This window comes from Mustela nigripes, chromosome 4 (genome assembly GCF_022355385.1).
Source record: "Mustela nigripes isolate SB6536 chromosome 4, MUSNIG.SB6536, whole genome shotgun sequence".
NCBI classification, from domain to species: domain Eukaryota; kingdom Metazoa; phylum Chordata; class Mammalia; order Carnivora; family Mustelidae; genus Mustela; species Mustela nigripes.
In genome coordinates this window covers 110859907-110883304 of record NC_081560.1, presented here as the reverse complement: position 1 = coordinate 110883304, position 23398 = coordinate 110859907, and the positions used below count along the sequence as shown (strand labels likewise).

At 39.6% G+C, this 23398-nt stretch overlaps 1 protein-coding gene across 2 annotated transcripts in view; it reads right to left on the bottom strand.

Annotated features, from left to right (window-relative positions):
• Positions 1-23398, bottom strand: part of PCNX2 (pecanex 2) — a 313350-nt gene that overhangs the window by 134830 nt on the left and 155122 nt on the right. For both annotated transcript variants that reach the window (XM_059397306.1, XM_059397305.1), the window contains exons 18-19: positions 16072-16164; positions 14810-14960 (exon numbers count right to left, since the gene is read on the bottom strand). In XM_059397306.1, coding sequence (XP_059253289.1) covers positions 14810-14960; positions 16072-16164 — 244 coding nt within the window. The remainder of the gene's footprint in view (positions 1-14809; positions 14961-16071; positions 16165-23398) is intronic.

Genomic DNA, 23398 nt, shown 5'->3' with positions numbered 1-23398 from the left:
GGCACGCGACGGGTCCCACCAGTATTTGTGAATGAAGCAATACCTGTTCCCAGGTTAGGTAAACCTCTCCGAGAAAGGCAAGGTGGGGAAGAGCCAGGCATCAGGATATTAAAATTTCGTTTTTCAAGGAATACAATGTTTAGCTGTTTATTTAATGTTTTTTGACTTTGGGTCATGCTAAGAAAATTAGTTTTCTCTTCCTACCCAAGATTATGTAACATGACCTATATTTTCTTGCAGCTGCTATTCTGGTTCTTTCTTTCTTCTTATCCTTAAAAAAAAAAAAAAGTTTTAAACCTTTAATCCATCTGGAATTTCATCTGATACGAAGTCTAACTCAATTTTTGAAAAATGTTTAGCTCATTTTCCCTAAACTTCCCACTGATTTTTTTTTTCATTAATTCGGGAGGAATAAAAATGCATCCTTCGCCTCTCCTCAAAGGGATAGAGAAGCTCTCGGGAGAATCAAGGCAATCATGTGCTTTCTCCTCTTGATAGAAAGGTCCTCTGCTAATATGGAACCATCCAATTTAAACCTAAAAACACTATTGAAATCTTTTACGACTTTTTCGCATGAATAAGTTTAAGTCAAAAACTTTCATGTGAAAAGCATTCAGAGCAACTTTCAGACGTTCTCCCTACGAGTGCGGGAAGGAAGCTACTTCTTGTTAAAACAACCATCTCACCAAGAGCAAGGACTGTGCGCTTACTGATTTCTGCATTCTCAACATGGAGCATAGCACCTAGTACACAGCCGGTAATCCATGAATGTCTAATTTACAAAATCCGGCTTTCACCCCCAAGTGAAGTGTGATTTGTCTGTTACTTAAATTACGAGATCTCTCTAAAACACTGCTTGCGTTTCTCCACCGCCATCTCCGTGTCTGAGGCTTTGGCTGCGTCCGACAAGACCCCAGGGGATGTAGCTCAGGGAGACTAAGTCGGCCGCTCATCACAGGGCCTCATCCACTGCAGCTGAGCGCTAACGTCATTCCTCCGGACGGCCTGCTTTGGCCCTTCCGTGCACCCGCCAATGGTGCCTCAAGAAGTCCGCATTCCATTCTGCGTGAATCACATGCATATTTAGATCAGTGTTAGTTTTTCTACACTTCTCCAGTTTCTGGCCATTTATTTGACTTGCACGTTGTTTGAAATGTATTGGTGGCCTGGAAGAATCCCACTGGGTCCTCTGGTAAACCCCCCGCAGCTTGCTGGAGAGTGAACCTGGCAGCTGATCCCTGAGCTCTGTCCCCAGACCCTCTCCTGCCTGATGTCAGCCGGCACTGGCCTGTGCTGAGTGTCTGGGCCTCCTTCAGCCTCGATCCCCTTTGAGCAGAGGAACTTGGGTTTGCTGCTGCAGGTGTGAGCAAGGTTCCATGGCACGCCCCCTGCGGCCACCCCCAGCCTTGTGAGACTGACACAGAGAGCTGAGTACCCCAGCTGATCAGGAGGCCAGTCAGAGAGGAAAAGTGCAGAGGAGCAGTGCCTGCCAGGGAGGGAAAGAAGAGGAGAGAGAGAGAGAGCTTATGTGAAAGGAATAACAACGGAAGGAATAATTAATCCGGCAGGCTTCCACCCAATGGGCTGTTTTGACACATCAGCCCTCAGCCACTCTTTTGGCACCTGTAATGCCCTGGAATGTGCCTTCCCACGGAAGCATCATAGCGCAGAAGACTGTTGTGCAGCTAACACTCGTTCAGTTCACACTTCAAGCCATTTTAGTTGCTTTGAATTAAAGAGACTTTGCAGGGTGTTCCAGGTCTGTAACTACCACCTGATGTTAGCGTTGTTTTATGTGGGGAAGAAAAGGGAGGGGGTGAGGAATATATTCTCCTTCCCAGAACTATGGCTTCTCCACGTCACTATCCAGAGAGGAAATCTTCCCAAAGACGCCAGCACAGACTTTATGTTTTAAAATCAAGCAATGCCTGTCAAGCCACAAAGGATTTTTACATAGATTTTTGGGTTTGATTTAATCACCACAGAATTTCTGCGAATGAGGTCCTTCAAGTGGTACTATTACCTGTTGACAAAATGTCAAAGCCACAGACCATAAATATCCAGATTATAAAGGGCCACCGACCACCTAGTGCAATGGATGAAATGAGACGCAAAGCAAGGTGCCAAATGAGTGAATTTCAGAACTCTGGGGAAGAGGAGAAGTAGGCACTTACTGAATACATTCTGCCTGCCAACAGTGATGCCCATCCTCTGCACTTTTTACCTTAATTTCATCCCCCATCAAAACTTTCTTGTAGGAACCCCCAAATATAAATACAAACCTCAATCATGAGGGTTAAGCATAATTATTATACGACATAGGCAAAATTTGAGCCCATTCTCTGGGCCATGGCACTTTAATTCCCTCCTTAGGGGAGAATCTGGTCACATACAAAGGACGGGGGTCGGAAAGGCATCAGACTTCTCAGTGGCAGCAGTGGACCTTTACCTTGGAATTCTTACGGAAGTGTTTACATCCTCCGGTGCTACACAATACATTTGCATTAAATGCAAAGTAGAATGGAAATACTTTGAGATACACAAAGTCTCAGAAAGTTTCCTTCCTGTGCATCCTTTGCCTGGAGTGACCAGAGGAGGTGCTAAAGTCACAGATAGGGAGTTAAGGACAGAACAAATGGAGACGTTCCAGGAGGGAGCCTGGGGAGAATAGAACTAACAGAGGATTGGACAGGTTTGCTTGTATGGAAAACTGAGAGATACGTCCCATGGCTAAGGGAAAGGCTAGCAAATCAAAGAGGGAAATCTGAACAAGAAAGGAAAGGCAATCATGGTATACCATTGGACTAGAAGTCAGCAAAAATCAGACTTAACAGAAAAAAAAAGTCTTGGGTATTTGTTCAAAAAATATATTAAAACTACATTGTGAGGAAGGAGAAAGGGAAAATGTTAATGTACGAGGGAAGGAAAGAGAGGAGTCCTTCTCATTCATAACAGGAAGTCAATAGACAGGCAAATCTGAAATATCAAGAAACAGCAGAACAACAAGCAGATCATGTAGAAGAATGATGGTAAATATCAGAAGAACTATTTAATGAGCGGAAAGTAATTTTTCATGGACAGGGAGAATCAGACGTGGGGAAAAGTGAACAAGAATTCTGCTGCTTGTCATTACCAACTTGTTCTATTTGATTTTTAACCGATGTATCACTTTGATGTAAATGAAAAATACATTAGAAAAAGCAACATCTCTCAGAACCACGTCTTTGACATATAGAAACCAGTCTATCGGGAAATCAACAGGCAGACTTGCCAACAAGCAAAGGAAATCGCATGTAAGAGTGACAAAATCAGGACTCATTTGTGACTTACTTTCGTGACAGTGATTTTTTTAAGTTAAAATTTCGATGAGATTCTCAACCGGTATTTTTTATAATTTCTATAATCTTTTATCCGGCTATTGTAGTACATCCAAAAATTGTAGTTTAAGCTTTTTCAGCAACCATTTATTTATTTGTTTGTTTATTTATTTACAGAGGAATGAGCCCATTTGTATATATTTTACTTACACACATATACCCTTGGGTCCTTCAAACCAGCCTTTACCTTACAAGACTATTTCTGCCCACGTAATCCTCTAGAAAAGTCTTGTCTTGGGGAATTTACAAAGCACTGATTATTCACCTGTTCATTCAACCAATATCATTGAAAACCAGACACAATTTAACATTTAGTCCTAAAATTCATACATTTCCCATTTTATATGCATATCTAACCAGTTAGGACAACTTAAGCACTGAACATAAAATTAATTATAACCTTTTCATTTAGGGTCTGGGCATTCTACTTCTTTGTATTTCCTGAAAGGCTGGCCGTGCATCGCTGTGTGTGTAGCAATCACAGCCAGAGGTTTAGTAGGTCAGAAACTCTTTGAAAACAGAAACCGTATCTTAGTCAACTTAGTTATCTCAGTTATCGTAGTTAGTAACCACTTAGTTATCTCAGTGGTTCACAGGCTTCATATTATGTAGGAACCCAGTAATTATTTTTTTAATGAATAGGAAATTCATAAGCGTTTTCTGAATGAATAAATAACAAGTGAGGGTCACTAATGGAATTATTCTTGGGCGCCTGGATTGCTCAGTCGTCAAGCGTCTGCCTTCAGCTCAGGTCAGGATCCCCGAGTCCTGGGATTGAGCCCCCATCAGGCTCTGTGCTCATTGGAAAGCCTGCTTCTCCCTCTCCCACTCCCCTTCCCTGTGTTTCCTCTCTTGCTCTGTCTCTGTCATATAAATAAATAAAATCTTTTTTAAAAAGTGGAATTATTCTTTGTCTCAATCTCTTTTAACTCCATTACAAGCCACTTTCATGGTTAAGAGCAAGGTCATCAAATCAGAGCACTTCAAGATTTCTTAAACTCTTAAGAGCCAAGAATAATAATATTGTGGAAATTTCTTCTCAGAGGACCATGTGAAAATATGTCCCAACTCCATTAGTCCTTTTCAAAATGACATCATTCCTTTTGAAAATTCTTAGATAAAATAAATTTTCCTTTTTGGGGGGGGGTAGTTTTTATTTTAATTCCAGTTAACACACAGTGTTGTATTAGTTTCAGGTGTATAATATGGTAATGCCCACCTTTCCTGTGGTAACCATCAGTTTGTTCTCTATAGTTAAGAGTCTATTTCTTGATTTGTCTCTCTTTTTCCCCTTTGTTCATTTGTTTTGTTTCCTAAATTCCACATATGAGTGAAATCATGGTATTTGTCTTTCCATGACTTATTTCACATAGCATTATACTTGCCATTTCCAATGACATGGATTCATTCTTTTTTATGGCTGAATAATATTCCAATATATGTGTGTACCACATCTTCTTGACCCATTCATCAGTCAACAGACACAAAGGCTGCTTCCATATCTTGGCTAGGGTAAATAGTGCTGCTATAAACATAGAGGCATGTGTATCCCTTTGAATTAGTGTTTCTGTGTTCTCTGGGTAAATCCCCAGTGGTGAGATTGCTGGATTGTAGGGTAGCTCTATTTTTTACTTTTTGTGGAATCTCCATACTGCTTTCCATGGTGGCTGCACTGGTTTGCCTTCCCACCAACAGTGCAAGAAGGTTCCTTTTTCTCCACATCCTCGCCAACACCTGTTTCTTGTGTTGTTGATTTTAGCCATTCTGACCAGTGTCAGGTGATATCTCATCGTAGTTTTGATTTGCATTTCCCTGATGACGAGTGATGTTGAGCCTCTCTTCAGGTGTCCATTGGCAATTTGGATGTCTTCTCTGGAGAAATGTTTGTTCATGTTTTCTGCCTTTTTTTTTTTTTTATTGTACTATTCATTTTTGGGGTGTTGAGTTTTCTAAGTTCTTTATATATTTTGGATACTAACCCTTTATCAAATATGTCATTTGAAGATATCTTTTCCCATTCCTAAGATTGCCTTTGAGTTTTGTTGTTTCCTTCACTGTGCAGAAACTTTTCGTTTTACTGTAGTCCTAATTATTTATTTTTGCTTTTGCTTCTCTTACATAGGGAACCTACCTATCTAGAAAAAGGTTGCTATGGCAGATGTCAAAGAGATTATTGCCTGTGTTCTCTTCTAGCAGTTTTATGATTTGAGGTCTCATATATAAGTCTTCAATCTATTTTGAATTTACTTTTGTGAATCGTGTACAAAAGTGGTCCAGTTTCTCTTGCATGTTGCTGCCTCGTTTTCCCAACACCATTTGCTGAAGAGGTAGTCTTTTATCCCATTGGACAGTTTTGCTGAAGATTAATTGACCATGATTGCGGATTTATTTCTGGGTTTTCTATTCTCTTCTATTGATCTATGTGTCTGGTTTTGTGCCAGTACTATTCACGTTTGCTCACTACTGCTTTGAATAGAACTTGAAGTCCAGAATCGTGATGCCTCCAGCTTTGGTGTTCTTTTTCAAGGTTCTTTTGGCTATTCAAGGTCTTTGGTGGTTCCATACACATTTTAGGATGGGAGACACCTAGGTGGCTAAGTCGGTTAAGAATCCAGCTCTTGGTTTCAGCTCAGGTCATGGTCTTTTGGTTGTGGGATGGATTCCCTCATCTGGCTCTGTACTCAGCACAGAGTGTGTTTCAGATTCTCGCTCCCTCTCCCTTCCCCTCCCCCTCAGCCCCTATCCCAGTTTGCTCATGCTCTCTTTCTCTCTCAATTAAATAAAATATTTTTAAAAGTTTTAGGATTCTTTATTACAGTTCTTGAAAAATGCTGGTGCTATTTTAATAGGGGTTACATTAAATGTGTAGACTGCTTTGGGTAGTATAGACATTTTAACAATATTTGTTCTTCCAATCCATAAGCATGGAAGGTCTTTCCATTTCTTTCTGTCCTCCTGAATTTCTTTCATCAGTGTTTTATTGTTTTCAGAATATAGGTCTTTCGCGTGTTTGATTAAGTTTATTTCTAGGTATCCTTTTATTTTTGGTACAATTGTAAATGGGATTTTTTAAAAGTTTCTCTTTCTGCTGCTTCATTAGTAGTGTATAGAGATCCAACAAACTTCTGTTCACTGATTGTATAATTGCAATTTTACTGAATTAGTTTACCAGATCCAGCACTTTTTTAGTGGCGTCTTTCGAGATTTAGGTATACAGTATCATGTCATCTGCAAATCATGAAAGTTACACTTCTTTACCAATTTAGAGGCTTTTTTAAATTTTCTATCAATTGCTGTGGCTAGGACTTCCAGTACTATGTGGAATCAAAGTGGTGAGGGTAAGTGTCCCTGTCTTGTTCCTGACCTTGGGGGGAAAACTGTCAGTTCCATCCATTAAGGACAATATTAGGTGTGGATTTTTCATAGATGGCCATTATTAATTTGAGCTATGATCCTTACTTCATTGAGGGTTTTTGTGATGGATTGATGTACTTTGTCAAATTACTTTTTCTGCATCTGTTGAAATGATCATATGGTTCTTCTCCTTTCTCTTACTAAGGTATCACATTGATTGATTAGTGAATAATGAACCATCCTGGAATAAAATCCCACTTAACCATGGTGAATGATTTTTTTTACTGTTTTGTTGAATTTGGTTAGCTAGTATTTTGTTGAGGATTTCTGCATCTATGTTCATCAGGGATATTGGCCTGTAGTTCTCTTTTTTAGTGGTGTCTTTGTCTGCTTTGGTATCAGGGTGGTGCTGACCTCACAGAATAAATCTGGACGTTTTTGTTTCTTTCCTATTTTTAGGAATAGTTTAAGAAGAATGGTTATTAATTTTTGTAATTAAATTTATTTATTTACAGCATAACAGTATTATTTTTTCACCACACCCAGTGATCCATGCAATCCATGCCCTCTATAATACCCACCACCTGATACCCCAACCTCCCACCCCCCCACCACTTCAAAATCTTCAGATTGTTTTTCAGAGTCCATAGTCTCTCATGATTCACCTCCCCTTCCAAACTCCCCCAACTCCCTCTCCTCTCTAACTCCCCATGTCCTCCATGCTATTTGTTATGCTCCACAAATAAGTGAAACCATATGATAATTGACTCTCTCTGCTTGACTTATTTCACTCAGCATAAACTCTTCCAGTCCCATCCATGTTGCTACAAAAGTTGGGTATTCGTCCTTTCTGATGGAGGCATAATACTCCATAGTGTATATGGACCACATCTTCCTTATCCATTCGTCCGTTGAAGGGCATCTTGGTTCTTTCCATAGTTTGGCAACTGTGGCCATTGCTGCTATAAACATTGGGGTACAGATGGCCCTTCTTTTCACAACATCTGTATCTTTGTGGTAAATACCCAGGAGTGCAATTGCAGGGTCATAGGGAAGTTCTATTTTTAATTTCTTGAGGAATCTCCACACTGTTCTCCAAAGAGGCTGTACCAACTTGCATTCCCACCAACAGTGTAAGAGGGTTCCCCTTTCTCCACATCCTCTCCAACACATGTTGTTTCCTGTTTTGTTAATTTGGCCATTCTAACTGGTGTAAGGTGATATCTCAATGTGGTTTTAATTTGAATCTCCCTGAGGGCTAGTGATGAACATTTTTTTCATGTGTCTGATAGCCATTTGTTTGTCTTCATTGGAGAAGTCTCTGTTCATATCTTCTGCCCATTTTTTTATATGACTGCCTGTTCTGTGTGTGTTGAGTTTGAGGAGTTCATTATAGATCCTGGATATCAACCTTTTGTCTGTACTGTCATTTGCAAATATCTTCTCCCATTCCATGGGTTGTCTCTTTGTTTTGTTGACCGTTTCCTTTGCTGTGCAGAAGCTTTTGATTTTGATGAAGTCCCAGAAGTTTATTTTTGCTTTTGTTTCCTTTGCCTTTGGAGACATATCTTGAAAGAAGTTGCTGTGGCTGATATCGAAGAGATTACTGCCTATGTTCTCCTCTAGGATTCTGACGGATTCCTATCTCATGTTGAGGTCTTTTATCCATTTTGAGTTTATCTTTGCAGAAAAAGCATTTGACAAAATCCAGCATCCGTTCCTGATTAAAACGCTTCAAAGTATAGGGATAGAGGGAACATTCCTGAACTTCATCAAATCTATCTATGAAAGACCCACAGCAAATATCATCCTCAATGGGAAAAAGCTTGCAGCTTTGCCGTTGAGATCAGGAACAAGACAAGGATGCCCACTCTCACCACTCTTGTTCAACATAGTATTAGAAGTCCTAGCAACAGCAATCAGACAACAAAGAGAAATAAAAGGTATCCAAATTGGCAATGAAGAAGTCAAACTCTCTCTCTTCACAGATGACATGATTCTTTATATGGAAAACCCAAAAGACTCCACCCCCAAACTACTAGAACTCATACAGCAATTCAGCAATGTGGCAGGATACAAAGTCAATGTGCAGAAATCAGTGGCTTTCTTATACACTAACAATGAAAATACAGAAAGGGAAATTAGAGAATCAATTCCATTTACTATAGCACCAAGAACCATAAGATACCTGGGAATAAACCTAACCAAAGAGGTAAAGGATCTGTACTTGAGGAACTACAGAACACTCATGAAGGAAACTGAGGAAGACACAAAAAGATGAAAGACCGTACCATGCTCTTGGATCAGAAGAATAAAAATTGTTAAAATGTCTATAGTGCCTAGAGCAATCTATACTTTTAATGCCATTCCGATCAAAATTCCACCAGTATTCTTCAATGAGCTGGAGCAAATAATCCAGAAATTTGTATGGAATCAGAAGAGACCCCGAATCGCTAAGGAAATGTTGAAAAACAAAAATAAAACTGGGGGCATCACGTTACCTGATTTCAAGCTTTACTACAAAGCTGTGGTCACCAAGACAGCATGGTACTGGCATAAAAACAGACACATAGACCAGTGGAACAGAGTAGAGAGTCCAGATATGGACCCTCAACTCTATGGTCAATTAATCTTCGACAAAACAGGAAAAAATATACAGTGGAAAAAAAGACAGTCTCTTCAATAAATGGTGCTTGGAAAACTGGGCAGCTATATGTAGAAGAATGAAATTCGACCATTCTCTTACACCGTACACAAAGATAAACTCAAAATGGTTATTACCTTTTTTTAATGTTTGGTAGAGTTTGCCTGTGAAGTCACCTGGTCCTTGACTTTTGTTTATTGGGAGTTTTTTGATTATTCATTTGATTTATTTGCTGGTCATCAGTCTGTTCAAATTCTATTTCTTCCTGTTTCAATTTTGGTAGGTTAGAGATTTCTAGGAATTTATTCATTTCTTCTAGGTCCCCAATTTGTTGGCCAATAGTTTTTCATAATATTCTCTTATAAATGTTTGTATTTCTGTGGCGTTGGTTGTTATCATTCCTTTCTCATTTGTGATTTTGAGTCCTCTTCTTTTTTTTTTTCTTCTCAGTAAGTCTGGCTTGAGGTTAATAAATTTTATTGGTTTTCTGGTTTTTTTTTCCAAAGAACTGGCTCCTGGTTTCATTGATCTGTTCTTTTTTTTTTATTTTTCCAGTTTCTATAGCATTTATTTCTGCTCTAATCTTTGTGATTTCCTTCCTTCTGCTGGTTTTAGGTTTTACTTGTAGTGCTTTTTCTAGCCCTTTCAGGTGTAAGTTTAGATTGTTTGAGATTTTTTTTAAATTTTTGATTATTTTGAGATATTTTTGCTTCTTGAGGTAGGGCTATAATGCTATAAACTTCCCTCCTAGAACTGCTTTTGCTGCGTCTCAGAGGTTTTAGAATTATTGTGATTTCATTTTCATGTGTTTCCATGTACTTTTTAACCTCTTCTCTGAGTCAGTTGGCCCATTCGTCATTTAGTAGCGTGTTATTTAACCTCCATGTGTTTGTGGTCTTTCCGGATTTCTTCTTGTGGTTGACTTCTATATGAATAGTGTTGTGGTCAGAAAAGATACCATAGTATGGCTTCAATCTTCCTGAATTTGTTGAGGCTGGTTTTGTGGGCTAATATGTGATCTATTCTGGAGAATGTTCCATGTGCACTTGAAAAGAATATGTATTCTGATGTTTTAGTATGGAATGTTCTAAAAATAACATGAAATCCATCTGTTCCGGTGTATCATTCAAAGCCATTGCTCCTTGTTGATGTTCCGTTTAGATGATCTGTCCATCGATACAAGTATGGTGTTAATGTTCCCAACATTATTGTATTATTACTGATTAACTCCTTCATGTTTGTTAACCACTTTATGTATCTGGGTACTCCCAGGTTGGGTGCAAAAATATTTACAATTGTTAGGTCTTCTTGTCGGATTATCCCCTTTATTATGACACAGTGCCTCTCTCTGTCTCTTGTTACAGTCTTTGTCTTAAAGTCTATTTTGCCCAATATAAGTATTGCCACCCCAGCTTTCTTTTGATATCCATTTACATGATTGATAGATGTTTCTCCATCTCCTCAGTTTCAATCTGCAGGTGTCTTTAGGTCTAAAATGAGTCTCTTGTGGACAGCATATAGATGGGTCTTTTTTTTTTTATCTGTTCTGTCACCGTAGGACTTTTGAATGGAACATTTAGTACATTTATATTCAAAATAACTATAGATAGATATGTATTTATTACCATTAGATAAAATTTTCAAACAGATTCAGCTTCTTAGTCTTTTATAACAGAGGCTGATCAATGAAGTCATTTGTTTGGAATTACCATCACAATTCAGGATCATTGATTTGTCTTATTTTCTAAAACTACAGTGCTTCTTAAACATTTGGTCTTGGAAAGTTCCACACTTGACTAATACGGTGCCATCTGTAGTGCCGTCTACTCTGTTATCTTGTTATTTTCAGCATGAATCACTCAGATTGAACAATTTCACATCCCATTAATATGTCAGTTATAGCCACATCACCATATGTCAGCTAAACTGTATTATGAGTGACAGAATTTTATTCTTTTAGCTCAAATACTGGTGAAACATTTTGTTGGGGCTAGGATGGGATAGAGTTTACTTAAATGAGTCCCCAAAGTAAAGAACTGAATTGGCTAAAAAAAAATACATGTTTCAATTTTCAGTCTTCAACTTATTGTAGACTGAATTTTATATCAAAATTTATTTTGTATCTCCATGTAATTTTATATGTCAAGTAAAATTACCTATTGGAGGTATACAGAAAGGAAAGTAAACTGAAAGTAAGTCTATACACCAAGTTTAAATTTGTTCTAGTGTATAGAAGGCGGGTGATATTTAAATGAAGTGCCGTTCAGTGAACACATCTCTGTGCCCAGCATCACAGTAAGCAGTGGCCAGCCAGCACGAGCAAACAGGCATGTTGCTTACACTCACTTGAGATATTATGATGGAAAGGGAGGTTTAGGGTTGCAGCTGGGAAGTGAGTCTGACCCAAGTGGTCAAGGAAGGACTTTTAGAGGGACTGATTTTTAAACAGAGACCTGAAGGCTGAATCATCTGACCTGAGTCAAGTCTGTTTCAACCCAGGATTAAAGCTTTGTACAGCTGGCCTGGGACGACGGCACGTTGGACTCTTTGGAGCTTACGGCAGTGATGAAGCCCTTCTGGGTAACAATGACGGCGGCACCATGCTGTCCAAGAGCCGCATACAAGCTACACGCAATCAGCGCGCTACACGGAGAGCCGAGCTGGTAACAGAGAGAGCACTGGACTGGAGGAAGATGGCCTGGGTGCTGGTCACTCACTGGCCACAGACTTGCTGGGACCGAAGTTATGTGCCTTGACTTCTGCAGGCTCCCAGCGTGGGATGGCATTCCATGAACTCTAAGATGGGACAGCACATGTGCCTCACCTCGCATGCCAATTCAATGCCTGCCCCGGGCCCGGTTTTTGGATTGTTCTCAGTTAGCGATGTCTGCCAGGGGACTAGGGGATTCTGTGGCTTTACCACAGATCCGCTCACCCTGCTCTGCTCTCTCTTCTTTCCCAGTTATAATAATCTGTGATCCGATGAAGAGAGAAGATTTGAGCACAGTTTTCACGTTAAAAGGTATACCGTTGGTCTGAATTTCCTGTGCATGTTTTCTTAGGAGTAGAAATAAAGAGTGAACTATCTAGAAGGCAGAAGGCCAGGGGCAGAGGAGGAAGGAAACTCAGGACTCAGATGATATGAAAATGAGTAATGGCTTTTCAATGAGTTCATACCAACATATTTTAAATATTTGGATTTTCCGTCTATGCACACAATTTTGAAATGCAATCTGTTCTCCATTACATGCCTAATTTGTCAAATCTATTACTTTTGGCTAGAATTCAGGTGGCTTATGAACAGCTAATGCAGGCAAGGGAGAAACATCCACAGAGCCCGTGTTCACAGGCATGAGCTCTCAGCCCAGCGTATGGGACAGAGACCCAGCACCACCCGGCTACTCGCCCTCAAAGAGGAGCTGATACATGCAAACACGCTCACGTTACTTGGACTGGAATCCGGTACTGAAAAGGCCACACAGGTTTAAAACGTCTAAATGATTCTGTTTTAAACTGGGCTCTTTTAGATTCCGGAAAGAAAACCACCACACGAACAAAATAAGCAAACTAAAAACCAAAACCAAAGCAAACCAGACAAACTGGTTTTGAACTAAACTCCTTACTGCTGAATTCCATATCGTCCCTGTGAACTCCACACTCTGAACAACCACGGAAAGCTGAGCCTGAGCCCCATCTGTCTTGCTGTTCTCTCTCTCAATTGGACAAGTTCTCTGTGCTCATCCCAGGGCATCCAAAGAGCTAAGCAGAGGGAGGGGTAGTTGATATGGATACAGATAGGCATGCAGCCTCTCGAGGCAAAGCCTCATACTTCAAATCTCCACCCAAGATCAATGATGCCAAAATAACAACACCTCCCCCAAATTCCACAAATTTCACCCCAAAACTTAGTCTTCCTAAAGATTCGGAAGATGAGAGGGGGATGTGATCTTAATACTTTCAGAAGCTCTGTAGAAATCAGTTTCCTCTGGTTGCTCTACGTGGCCACCAGCAGGCACCTGTCTGGGACGTGCCTCTCTCCACAGCGAGCTGTAACATGAACTAGCTGTACACACTTCCCTGATCTGAGCCCATCTTCCTTCAGGTTTCATAATACTGACAATCATTTATATTAAAGTAGCACCTGACATCGAACAGAACATTAAAAAAATGTATATTATATGTAGTAATTTAATTAAAATATACACATATGTATACATGAATATATATATAAATATTAAGCACGAATATATTAAATTTCACCCTTAAGGGAGCTGCTGGTGTTGCAGGTGGGAAGGGGAAGTCTCTGAGGGCAGGACATTTGGGGTGATGACCCTTCTCCACCTTCCGAACCCTATCTGGGCGGCAAACCTATGAGGCCATGTCTCTCTACCAAATGATCTACACTTTTCCCGAGTCGGCTGTTTTAGATCAAGACAGCTCCTCATACCCACCCCGAGATGCTCCTTGACGAAATGCTCTTAACACCATTTTGAGTGATTTTTCTGCGTCTTCATTCTTAGATTATTTTGCCCCCTTTTCCCTTTGTCACACTAGTTCACCAAAGTTGCTGCTGACCAGCCTTTTGAGTCCAGTCCACTCACAGCTCAGCAGTCCTGGCCCCACTCACATACCCATGTGCTTGGACGGGATGACAACTGACTGTGTCCCTCTACAACAGAGGGGGTACAGAGGGCTATAAAGTTATACCCAGTGCTAGCTCATTATAAACTATAGCTATAAACTCTGACCAATGCCTTCAGTGTGTCTGAAAATGGGGATAAATCAATCCTTCTGCCATCCATTGATCACAGAGCAAGGGAAGAGCTACCAGAGAAATTCCCGAGATTCCTTACCTAGAAGCTCTCACACTGTCTAGATTATGACTAGAAATAGCCCCGAGAACTCCTAAAGCAATCAAGTATGGGTCTAGGTCTAAGTAACCAGAGCCAGTGAAGCGAAGTTCAAGGGTTCAGAGGTCCGAAAGGTTCAGCAGTTTCTGCTACGTCCCCCCCAGCCGCACCGCCCCCCCCCCCAAAAAAAAAGCTTTGTAGAGGATGGGAGGGCAGCGAGGTGTTCTTCCCGGTCCCCAGCCAACTTAAGCTTGAGCAGCATAATCTTGAGGTCGGAATGATATAAATTAATCTTCCCCAATACTAAATAACCAAGTACTGTTTTTATACAACAGAGTTCACATTCACTCCATTTTAGCTTTCTTTTCTGAAACAATACTGTATACTCCAAGGTACACAGTCTCCTTTTTTAAAATGATGGTAAGATAGATATAATGTAACATCTAACAATATAACTTAACATGTAATCATTCTTAAATACATAGTTCCAAGGCATTCAGACATTCACATAAATTGTGCACACTGTGGTATAAAGGATGCCTACCGCTGCACCACTGGTGTTGAACGAGGGATATATTACTGACCTCTCACTTCCCGTTGCTGATACTCTCTGTTTTTAAGAATGGGGTGTGCAATCCACATCCACGGATGGTGCTTGCGGAGCTGAGGGAGCATATAATGGGTCACAAATCCCACCGAGCCAGCCAGGGCAAACAGCACAACACTGAGAAATGGCTGTGGTACAAGAAGGCAAATCTCATTGTTTAGCCTCGCAGGAGAGGGGAGGGACGTCCGTGAATAATCCATAACGCTACTGCCCTTACCCTCTTCCCTCTAGCAGAACAGAGAGGCAACCCCAGTTCTCGTTACAGGCTTCCAAAAATTTCTTCCAGGCAAAACCCACCTGTGTTGCGAGTCACTAAGTTGGGGACTGGGCGGGGGGTGGGGGGGGGGCGTTGAGAGCTGTCCCCAGGAAGTTCAAAGACCAAGGGAAATCTGCTCTTGGTTTTGTTGCTGTTGTTTTTAAAAGAAGAGGTCGGAGAAGAATCAATGAAACAAGATGGGATCGGGAGGTAGACAAACCATAAGTGACTCTTAATCTCACAAAACAAACTGAGGGTTGCTGGGGGGAGGGGGGTTGGGAGAAGGGGGGTGGGGTTATGGACATTGGGGAGGGTATGTGCTATGGTGAGTGCTGTGAAGTGTGTAAACCTGGTGATTCACATACCTGTACCCCGGGGGATAAAAATATATGTTTATAAAAAATAAAAAATTTAATTAAAAAAAAAAAAGAAGAAGAGGAGGTTGAGAATAACCAATGCAACTAACAGACTTTCCTTGTTGGAAGGAGCGCCTGAGCATGTAATACTTCCACTCGGAGAGAGTAACTGTTGGAATGTCAAGCCAGAAACCCCATCTAGAGCTCGTCACTTGTTTTTCTAACTGAAAATTATATTTCAAAGCTCCTTTTGGCTCCAGGACCTCTGTCTGACTCCTGATGTGTTAATGCCTCCAGTCTCTGCTCCCCGCAGGGTGCCGTCAGCCTGTCTCACTACCACTGGGTCCCAGGACGTGGGCTGATGCTCTAACAAACAGCACAGCTCCCCGGGTGTGGGAGGACAAAGGATAAAGCACTTGAACCCAATCTGCCATGTGAACCAATTCTCATCTTGGGTGTAACTCCTCGCAGCACACAGGGATGTTCCTTAAACCTCTTAGCTGGTGTCCTGTTTTTCTCCTCCGGCTCCACTATCCTGCCAATGCCCCGGAGCTCCACAGCGGGCTCTGTGGTTAAGGAAGCTAAGAAGGTGGGGAGAGGAGAGCATAAAGTCGAATGGATACGTACGCGCAAGGACAGGAACACGGTGCTGGCACTGATGGCAAATGACAGAACAGCAGCCACTGAGCAGATAACGAGATCCGATTTTAAGATGTCCTTCTGCAAAGAGAGAACCAGCTGTAAAGTCTGCCTTTCTTTGTTCTCTCAGCAACTCTGTAGTCACCGGTCAAGTCAGGGAACAGGATACTGACTCTGGACACCCTACTCTCCCGGCGTATCACTTACCTGATGTGCTCCCAGGGGCACATACGGGATGGGCCATCCGTGAGAACAAGGCAAAGGGTGGGGAAAGGGGAAAGCACAGGGCGAGGTCAGCCTGCACCTGCTAACCACAGCAGGAAACAAGCTTTCTATGCGTATAAAAGGCATAAGGTTCTTCTCTACGAACCACCAAGATCAAATACAAGAGCCCATGGTCTGGTAAAGGAGGGTAAAGTGTTCATCTTGGCTTCAGTGGAGCTTACATGCAGGCTGTTTGCCAAACAGAAGCCTCTTACACATTCACTTATTTCTTTGGACCAGAAGATTTCACAGTTTAATTCCCCAGTCAGATTGAATAAAGGCCACTTCCAAATCATTTAAATCATGTATCACGGACATGTATGCAGAAAATGAAAATGTCAGTAAGTTGCTAATAATTTTCCATCACATAAAATTGCGGTGTAAGCAGGGGCTAGGGGAAAACAAAACAATGTTAGACCAAAGGATGTTATTAATACTGCATGAATATCATAGGGAGGATGGCCTGTTAGTGCAAATCCAGCACAAAAGTCCTGGCTGAGAAATCTTAAAGAGACACAAGGGACCATCACATTTTTTCTTTTGACAGAGGCTAACTTGCAGTACACAATTATTGAACATTTTAAGGTACCATGCACTGGAAAACTCTGAAGCTATCGCTATAAATATATCAATATCTCATACTGAAAGGGAATAATGCCTTTTAAATCATTGTATTGAATGTTCTGTGCCAGAAAATTATATCTGTGTACATCTGTTTCCCTACACTTTTTTTCTTGTTTTTAAAATTAAAATGCGGCATTCTTGCAAGTCGTACTGCTGGCTTTCTGAGTGAATTAGCACCCAAAGTGATGGGAAGAAATCAGAAAGACAGCTTAAATGGAGTAATAATGAACCTGGAGCCATATGATGAAAAAATCAACACTCCTGGTAAAAGTAATTAATAATACAGTGAAGAGGGGCACCTGGGTGGCTCAGTTGGTTAAGCGTCTGACAGCTGATTTCAGCTCAGGTCATGATCTCAGGGTTGGGATCAAGCCCACATCAGGCTCCACACTCAGCAGGGACTCTGCTTAAGATCGTCTCTCTCCCTCTCCCTCTGTCTTCTCTCCCCTCTGCCCCTCCCCACCTCATGTGTGTGTGTGCACATACATACACTCTCACTCTCAAATAAATAAAATCTTTTAAAAATAATAATACAATGAAGAGATACATTCTCAATGTCCATTTATCTGCTAAAGTTGTTCTATAATTCACATACAGGTATTGAATATGAGAAGAATCATACAGTGATAAACTAACTTCTAGATTTATTCTTAGTAATGGTATAAATAATATGGCTAAAAAGTGGTTAAGAATTTCCCTGATTTTTAAGCAGGGCAAATTATTTTTTGTTTTGCTTTGTTTTTTTCATTCTGAATCTATAAAATTTTTGTGATCACAAGGTTTTCACCAGAAATTTACTATTAATGAACGGCCAAAATTCAGGTATACTTTTATTGCAAAGATTTACAAAAGGCCAGATTTTCCTGAAGGAAAGATCTGTATAACTCATTGAATCTTTAGGCTATGAAGAGAAGTTAACTTTTCCTTCCTATTTCTTACTGACATGGTTTTATGTCACTTAAAAACTACTGACTGCTAACCCAGAAGGAAGATAAACATTTTCTCAAATATTCTAATTTGAATCCTGCCTAAGGCAAAGTGGGCCATCGGGGCAACTTCTGGGAAGAGAAGGGTTACATTTCTGGGTTCCTGAAAGCAAGAGGGAGAATGAGCTCTGGTGATGGTTATTTTTTTCACAGTTGGATGACATATGGGAATTCCACTGATTTTTGTCAGAGTCATGAGTATCCGTTGTAAATACAAATGACTGCAGGGCCTTTTTTTATTCAAATGTTCCTCCTGCCCATTTCTTTTCTGTATTGTATTTTTTAAGCAGGGCTAGGGAGATATGCCTGACATACAAAACCCTGCATGTGTATAAAGAATACCACTTGGTGAGTTTTGACATATGAACGTCCCCATGAAATCCATAATCATAATTAGGGTAGGTAGCACAGCCATCATGCCCCCAAGTTTCCTCCCCTAACCTTTCCTAACCTATGCCCCCTTGTCTCCTCTGTCCACAGGAAACCACTGATCAGCACCATCACGATGGTTTATCTCATCCCTAGAATGGGATATAAGTGGAATTGTAGAAAATGTATCCTTCTCTGATCTGGCTTCAATCACTCAGTGTCATTATTCTGAGAGTAATCCACGTTGTTGTCTGTATGAATAGGCCACCGCTGTTTACAGCTGAGTAATATTCCTTTGTGTGCACACAGCTGTGGGTAGACATTTGAGATATTTCCAGTTTTTGGTGATTACAAATAAAGCTATGAATATTCATGGCCATGTCTCTGGACACGTGCTCTTATTTCTCTTTGTAAATGCTTTCAGTAGAATGGTTGGAACACATAGTGGGTTTATACTTAACTTCTTAAGAAACTGCCACACAGGGGTGCCTGGGTGGCTCAGTCAGTTAAGCAGCTGCCTTTGGTCTCCGGCTGTGATCCCAGGGTCCTGGGATTGAATCCCATGTCTGGCTCTCTGCTCAACAGGCAGTCTTCTTCTCCCTCTCAGTCTGCCTGTCTCTCTGCTTCCTTATGCTCTCTCTCCCTACCCCCCCCCATAAATAAGTAAATAAAATCTTTTTAAAAAAGAAAGGAAAATAAACTGCCACACGGTTTCCCAAAGTCACTGTAACCTTTTTGCATTCTCACTGGCAGTGTGTGAGAGTTCCAATTACTCCATATCCTTGCCTACCCTTCGTATGGTCAGTAATCTTGATTTTAGCCATTCCAGGGTTGTGTAATGCGGTAACAGTTCCCAGAAAAGGACAGTTTTATCCCCTCAGGAACATCTGGCAATGTCCTGAGACATTTCTGACCACTATATTTCAGGAAGAGGGAGAGTGACCTTGGCATCTGGTGCATAGAGGCCAGGGATGTAGCTAAATGCCCTACAATGCACAGGACAGTCCCTGACCACAGAATTATGAGGCTCAGGATGTCAACAGTGAGGCTGAGAAACCTTGATGTAGTGCTAATTATAGCTTTAATTTGCATTCTTCCAATGACTAATGATGTGGACCATAATTTCACACACTTAGTTTTTAAAATACCACTTATAATAGCATAAAAAATATAAAATACTTAGGGATAAATTTGACAAAAATGTACAAAACCTGTACATTCAAAACTACAAAAACCTGCTGAAAGAAACTCAAGAAATAAATGGAGAGATATACCATGTTCATGGATTGGAAGATTCAGTCAGTATTACTAAGAAGTCAATTCTTACCAAACTGATATACAGATCCAGTGGAATCCTAATCAAATCCTAATAGGACTTTTTTGTACAAATTGCTAAGCTGGTTCAAAAATTACTTGGAAATGCCACAGTCTGAGAAAAGGTAGAAACAACTTTGAAAAGGAAGAACTAAATTGGAAGATATATAATATCTGATTTCAAGGCTTATGACAAAGCCGTAGGAATTATGAAGAGATGGTATTGGAGCAAAAATATATCTAGATCAGGAGGACAGAAAAAAGAGCCCAGACCGAAATATATACAGTCAAGGGATTTTAAACAAAAGTGTCAAGGTGAAATGACAGCTTTCCCCTAAATGAGGGAAAGGTAATTTTTCAGCAAATGGAATTGAGCAACTAACTGGACAGCTATCTACAAAAAAACAAAACAGCAACAAAAAAACCTTGACATTTCCTTCATGTCAGATATGAAACTTACTTAACTCAATGTACATTATAAACCGAATTTAAACTATTGATTTATCAAAGAAAGCATAAGGGGAAATCTTAGTAACCTTGGGTTTGGCAAAACTTTCTTAAATAGAACATTAAAATGTGGAATTTTAAAAGAAAAGAAGTCATTAAATTGGAGTTCATGAAAATTTTAAACATTTTTCTCTTCAAAAATACATTGTTACAAAATGAAAAGGCAAGCCAGGGACTGAGAAAAATAATTGCAAAATATATACCCAACAAGGAACTTCTATCTATATTAATATATAAAGAACATTAAAATAAGAAAATAAATTTAAAATTAAAAAATAAATTTAAAATAAGTTTAAATTTTTTTTTAATTTAAAAATAAGAAAAAGGAACTTCAGAAATCAATGATAAGAAGTCAAACAATTTCTTTCCATCTCCATTCTCAGCTGCAAATAGACAAAGTTTTGAAAAGACTCGTCACCAAATATGATGGCAAAAGGTAATTATTGAGATTTTTCAAGTTAGTGTTAATTTTTTTAAAGATTTATTTATTTATTTGAGGAAGGAAGAGCGAGAACAAACAGGGGAGAGGAACAGAGGGAGAGGGAGAAGCAGACTTCCTGCCAAGCAGGGAGCCCAATGTGGGGCTCGATGCCAGGACCCCTGGGATCATGACCTGAGCCAAAGGCAGACACTTAACCACTGAGCCACCCAGGTGCCCCAAAACTACTTATTCTTACAAACCTTTCTTTTTCTTGTGTATTGAATTGAGTGTCTTAAATGCAGTACCATATAACAAACATGATAATATTATCTTTTTAAAAGCAATCTTGAAAACCCCCGGACCTCAGAGACTGTTCTTGTGTCCTGCAAAAACAGCCTTTAATACTGTAAAGATTTATAATTTTGGTTCTCTAATGACTTTGATGATTTTAATATATATTACACATCTCTGTTACTGAAAGATGTAAGAATGTCTGAGGTTTTACTTTAGTTTTGTTATATGAAAGGAGAATTGCTGGTGTTGCCTTTCTTCTCCACATGCTTGAAGGCTAATAACTCCAAGTCTCTTGAATTACTTATTTAAACAACAGGTTTAGAATCTTCGCTTCATTTTGATAAATATCCTAAGTCTTAAAAGTGAACCACAGGATGTCAGGTATTGCAAAAATCATTGTACAAAGTATTTGAACAAAATGCAAATTTAGGTCTCTGCAATTTTTTAGTATGAATAAATGTTTTCATTATAGGATAACATAATATTGCAGCCCTCTACAACACAGAGAAGAAAGGAAATAGATCATTTGTGATCATTATATCCTGACACTAACAGCATTAGCATTTTTATGCTTTCTGGGCCAGTATTCTTGCCTGAGAATGCTGAGGCATGGATCTAGCTGCCATCATGATGTGTGTGGGATTATCTGTGGATATTTTATAAAGGTCTGATCATAGTTTACATGCAATTTTATACATTTTTCAACTGTACTTTCTTTTGTAAGCACTATCTGTATGTATATTATTATAAAACTTACTAATAGTCACTTAATGACGAATTTTTTATCTTGTGATGCAATAAACATACACACACATACACATACAAACAGGGCCGTAGTGGAAAGGCAAAACATTAATTTCACAAATGAAACTGAATGTGCCATGTTTAGGCAAGCATTTCCTGACCGCTAGATTATTAGATATTAGATTGTTTTCCACGTTTTACCATGATGAATTCTGCTGCAATCATGATCATTATGCACCTAAATCTTTTTTTCCTATTTTAAGTTCGTTCTCTAGAAAAACTCTGACAAATCAATTTACTATATTATAGGTTATGAATTTGAAAATTCTTGACAAATTATGCTTTCTCAGATGATTCTAATAATTTACACAAATATAAACAATATAGAAATCTCATCTTGTCCCAGTTGGCAATATCATTATTTTATTCTGTGCTGACTGAGTGGACAAAAAGAATGCTATCCGGGGCACCTGGGTGGCTTAGTTGGTTAAACTTCTGACTCTTGATTTCAGCTCAGATCAGGATATCAAGGTTGTGAGGTGGAGCCCTGGGTTGAGCTCCATGCTGGGTGTGAGGCCTGCTTGAGATTTTCTCCCTCTGCCCCTCACCCCCAATCATGCACATAAACGTTTTCTCTCCCCACCCCCAAAAAATCTAAATTTATTTTACATTTCTTTCTGTAAAAGTAGGGTTAAATATAATTTCCACAATTACTTGTGAATATTTTATCTCTATATGAAATATATACACGTATATATATCATATGATTAGAGTTTGAAAATTAAACTGTGAGTTGTTAGTATAAGAAATATATTTAACTTTGTCAAATTTGCAACGAATATTTTAACAAATTATTTAATTTTATTGCCTTTAAACCTATAGACATTTAAAAGTTTTATGTACTCACATCTAACTGTGTGTGTATGTGTGAGTGTTTTATTTATTTTCATTTTATAGATTCCAAGCCTGGAAAATTATCCCCTTTCTAGTATGTGAATAAATGTTTGATTTTATTTCATCCTTTTTTGAAAATTTCTTTTAAATTGTTAAAATTGTGGGCCAGGCATATAAGAAAGTGGTTAAAATATGTATGTACAATTTAAAAAATAATTATAACGTGAACATCTCAGTAACTATCAACTGATTCAAGAAATCTAGCTTTCTAGTACCTAAGAAATTCCTTATCTGGCTTCCTGATCACAAACTCTTCTTTCCCCTCTTGGGGGCTCCATATCAACTTCCTGGACTGTGGTGAAAGTAAGTTTCTTACTCTTTGAACAAGAATGATTTGCTCCTTGTGTACACAAGGTAAGCAGTTTGGCTCGCCTATTTTCACCCAACAGATGGCACCAGATGTGTCCTGCTTCCTTTGTTCAACATTATGTCGTGGCTAAGACTCACCCCTGCCATTGCGTGAATGTCAAGTAAGCAACACTGTTGCCTTCCACTGTTGGTGCCATTTCCAACGGCTCCAGCTTAGGGCCCTTATGAATAAACGAGATGAGGAACAATCTCGTATGTGTATTCTGGTACAAAAGTGCAAGATTCACTCCAGGGTAAGTATCCAGAAACAGAACTGCTGGGTGTGCTGTGTGTCTTCAACTTTATGATAGCTAATTGTTTCCCAAACAGAAACACTGACTGTACTACCATCAACAGTACATAAGAATTCCCTTGCTCTACAGTATTGTGGGAACTTTTCATTTTCCGTTAGTCTAGGAAGTATGAAATGGTAACTCGGTGTGGTTTCAGTGTAGAGTTTCCTGATTATTAATTAGTTCACACGTGTATT